At 40.2% G+C, this 4,000-nt stretch overlaps 1 protein-coding gene across 3 annotated transcripts in view; it reads right to left on the bottom strand.

Moving 5' to 3' along the window:
- The window catches only part of LOC117463458 (equilibrative nucleoside transporter 2-like), a 30,835-nt gene that overhangs the window by 2,276 nt on the left and 24,559 nt on the right, over positions 1-4,000 (bottom strand). The window contains exons 13-14 of one of the 3 annotated variants that reach the window (XR_004553921.2): positions 3,120-3,492; positions 884-2,774 (exon numbers count right to left, since the gene is read on the bottom strand). Coding sequence is in view for 1 of the 3 variants with exons in the window: in XM_034105693.2 (XP_033961584.1) it covers positions 3,381-3,492 (112 nt within the window). In the remaining 2 variants the exon portion in view is untranslated. Of the gene's footprint in view, positions 1-883; positions 3,493-4,000 lie in introns of those variants that run through there. The other 2 variants (XR_004553920.2, XM_034105693.2) reach the window with 2 other exon arrangements.

Below are 4,000 nucleotides of genomic sequence, written 5' to 3'. Positions count from 1 at the left end.
TACTTCTCAATGTTCTGTGTGGTTATTCCAGTTAAATCACTTCTCCAGGGAGCTCATTTGAAAACTGAAACGTGACACATGAAATGCAAATAGCACAAGGAAGTAAAGAAGATGCATCTTCTTTTGCCAAGTAAATCTGTGGCAGCTGTACAAATCCAGATCATTTTATCCAGGCTAATGGTTGATTTTGGATTATTTTAATTTGCAACAAAAAATTACTTTGACTACACTTAATTTTAAATGTACTTTTGTGCCCAAATGTCTGATATTGCTATTGGTGCATCTCTATTTTACAGAAGTTACAGGTATTGTGATGATTTCTCAATTTACATGTGCAAATCAAAAATAATAAATATTGACATGTTTGTCTATTAAGACTGGTTACTGAACTAATTTTTCATAATTAAAATATCGCCGATCAGCACTGAGCCAGCCATATCGCTTTTCCAAATAGAAGACCAGTTCATCAAGAAGACTTCATACAAGACAATTCAAAAGGTCCTATTATGCTCTCTGCGGTTTTCTCTGCCTAGCCAATAGAAACGTGAGTGTAACACAGTGATGTGATATTACAGAAGTAAACAAAGGAGTCCAGTGGAGGCGTGTCAGGGGGGAGTGTGTGGAAGAGAAACTCCCTCTGGAGGGAACACAGGGATTTTAGCCTTTGAAGAACATGTACATAAAAACCATATAACACACTACTGGAAAGGAAATACCCCCAACATCCTAATAGGGCCTCTTTAACAAAGTACATGTCCACAGGTCATTTAAAAACATGACTCATGAAGAAGAAGAAATAGTTTGAGCATTTCAGATTGAAAGGTTTGATGTCATAACTTATATCCCATTTAACAGCAGACAAATGGCAATTTCCAACAAACACTAGTTGAAAGCATCCATTTATTGACAGTCAGATCTATAAAGAAACATGATGCACATGCATGGATTCCCTTTACTGATGATCCTCTGTCTGTATGGAGCACAAGTCAGCTGCACACAATGCATCACATGACAGCAGTGTTAAGAACACACCAGAGAAAACACATTTGAATGACTTATGTTAGAGGACTGTTCTGTGCTCCATGTTAGCACATCTGGAATTAGCAGCACAAGCACACACACTACAAAGAGGCAGGCAGCAGTATTTACAGCCAATATGATGTGAACACAACATAAAACTTCAAACTGGGTTTCATTATTATTAAGGCTGATTATCACTGTTACATACTGTTGTATTCTTTTCCAGGTAACTCCAAAAACCTACATTCGTCAAGTGTAGAAGTAGAAGGGAAAACTGTGTTTGTTTCTTATAATACATAGGATTTGTATAGCATTTTTCCTAGTGCTCAAAGATGCTTGGGTTATGTCTTTGAACTACACATAAGGATCCCGGGGTTAAATCACGGTCCGAGTTCTCCATCCCAAAAACTGATGCTGCATTCACATTCTGTCAAGAATATGGTTCACCTCACTTCCTACTGAAAGATGTTGTTCATCACCTGCAGATGTGTTTGTCTACTTTGTCTTACATTGCCTTAGTTGTTTGCTGTTAACCATCAAGTCAAATATAAATGCATGTTTGTTCAGTTCAAATTCCCACTAAATGGGAATGCAGCAGGAATCAAGTAACCTCTAAAAGTCCCATTAATATCGCTCCTTCATCAGGACTCAGCCCTTGGTTGGAGGCTGTGGCTCAGTGGATAGTGCGCTGAACTTCGAATCGGGGTAGCAAGTTCGAGTCCCACTACAGAGCATGTCGTTGTGTCCCTGGGACACTTCACCCCAAATTGCTCCTGTGGGGATTGCCCACAGTATGTTAGTCGCTTTGGATAAAAGCGTCTAACAAGTACGTAATGTAATGTAATGAGCATTTCAAACAGCAGCGGTCAATTTTCCCCTTTTACAGGAGACAGTAAACTCACACTCATCATGAATCTCCTTATTTACATCACAAAATCTAATAAAAACACTTTTTGAGCAAGTAAGCAATAAATTCAACCTATATAGATATCGTAAACATAAACAAATCTACACCATTACGTTGATTCCTATACATTTGTGTGCACTACAATAAGAAAACAAATCATAACAAAACTGTCAGTGGAGCTTGGCACATTGGCAGCAACGTCTAAAAAAGTCCAATACTATTTGACAGTTAAATTCAATATCTGTACCGAAAAAAAAATCTAATTTCCACATGATTCAAATGCTTTTTGAATGGCTTACAGCAACAGCAGCACCACTACATGTGTACAGTTAGTAACACAATGTCAGCCGTTAGAGTAACTGAGAGTTAATCTACTTCCTCATGTCAGCAGAAGAATGTGGTCCGACTCATATCACCTGCTAACCCTAATCCAGGTCCACTTCCTGTCTGTCAGCAGTGACCTCAAAGAAAATTATTTCCTGAAGGGTTTACATGTGTTCACCAGTAGATGGCAGTAGAAGCTAGGAGGCTAAAGAAACAACTGATCCAGTTTGCTGCACAGAGAGAAGGACAGGCAAGTCAAATGACTCATTTTGTTCATTTTGCATTTATATCTGTTACTTTTGTATGTCTTTGTAGTAATTGTATGTGTTTTGTATTCATTTTGCGCCACTTTGTGGTAGTGTACATGTCTTTGTCATTGCATGTCTCTGTGGTAATTTCAGTGTCTATATGGCATTGGATTTACCTTGCAACAGGAAATACTGTCACTTCAACAGGGGTCCGGGCCCCCGACTGCCTGGCCATGTTTGTCAATCTCCACAAGCCTTTGAGGCGGGTCCCTAACCTTCCATTGGGAATTCAACATGACTATATTACAATCATTTTTTGTTCTACATCCGTAACATAAATCTATTGTATTAAATAAAAAACTAATCATATGAAGGAAAATACATCAGAAATACCTGATATAATACATGTAACACAAAGCATTCAAGCCATCAATCAAATACAAAAATATAGCGTAATGCCCTAAAGCGACTAACCTTAATTAAACATAAATACATCTAACAATGTAGAAATCTGAACAAAACCAGTCCTGGCGTTAGCTGCACGGAGAGGAAGTGTTTCCCAACATGTGTTTTAGCAGCAGGTAACAAAACCATTCATACCGTGTATCCCTTATTCTTACTTTCAACAGGAACCCTGGCGCTCATCATAACACCCAGCGAGCCAATTCACACACAGCACCTGACGAATAAAAGAAGGGAGGAAGTCGTCCTGGAGAGACAAAACAAATCTGATTCCTCCTTTTGGGAAAATATCCTACGGTGTTTATGCAGTGCTGTGTGTGTGTGTGTGTGTGTGTGTGTGTGTGTGTGTGTGTGTGTGTGTGTGTGTGTGTGTGTGTGTGTGTGTGTGTGTGTGTGTGTGTGTGTGTGTGTGTGTGTGTCTAGACCAGAGCCCTCAGGGGGAAGGACAGGGCGGCTCCTATGGACAGACCGAGGGCCAAGAAGAAGGTCATCAGGGCTCCAGCAGTCTCTCCGTCCTTCTTATCCACCAGCCTGAGGACGGAGGAACACAGGGTCAGACATGATCACCACACTGGGGCTTTTGTTGAGGCTCAGCTTGTCGTTTGTGTCGCACGTACGCAATGTTGCCATGGCGATAGAGCTCAAACAGAAGTGATTTTGGACACACCTTGTTGGTGCGTTCAAGGGGACTCAGATGTATTAGTTGGCTGCTGCTTTATGGGTTATATTTTAAGTTAGAACCATTACCGTCCAACATGTTGAAATCATCTTTGGCTTTACTACACGACTTACAAATAAAATAGTATAAAAATAAACAAAAATATAGAAAGCTTATATGCATTTAAATACAGTTCAATTAAGCAAATTCAGCCTAGGGTAGATTAAAAAAAGGAGTCCAGCGGAGGCTTTTCAGGCAGGGAGAGGGGGGGGGGGGGGAGTGTGTGGGAGAGAAACTCCCTCTGGAGGCAACACATGGATTTCAGCCTTTGCAGAAACCTATACAGAACCACACACACCTATACAACACACTAGTACAGGG

This window comes from Pseudochaenichthys georgianus, chromosome 18 (genome assembly GCF_902827115.2).
Source record: "Pseudochaenichthys georgianus chromosome 18, fPseGeo1.2, whole genome shotgun sequence".
In the NCBI taxonomy this organism is placed as follows: Eukaryota; Metazoa; Chordata; class Actinopteri; order Perciformes; family Channichthyidae; genus Pseudochaenichthys; species Pseudochaenichthys georgianus.
Note: the sequence above shows the minus strand (reverse complement) of the source record. Positions and strands in the feature narration are given on the sequence as shown.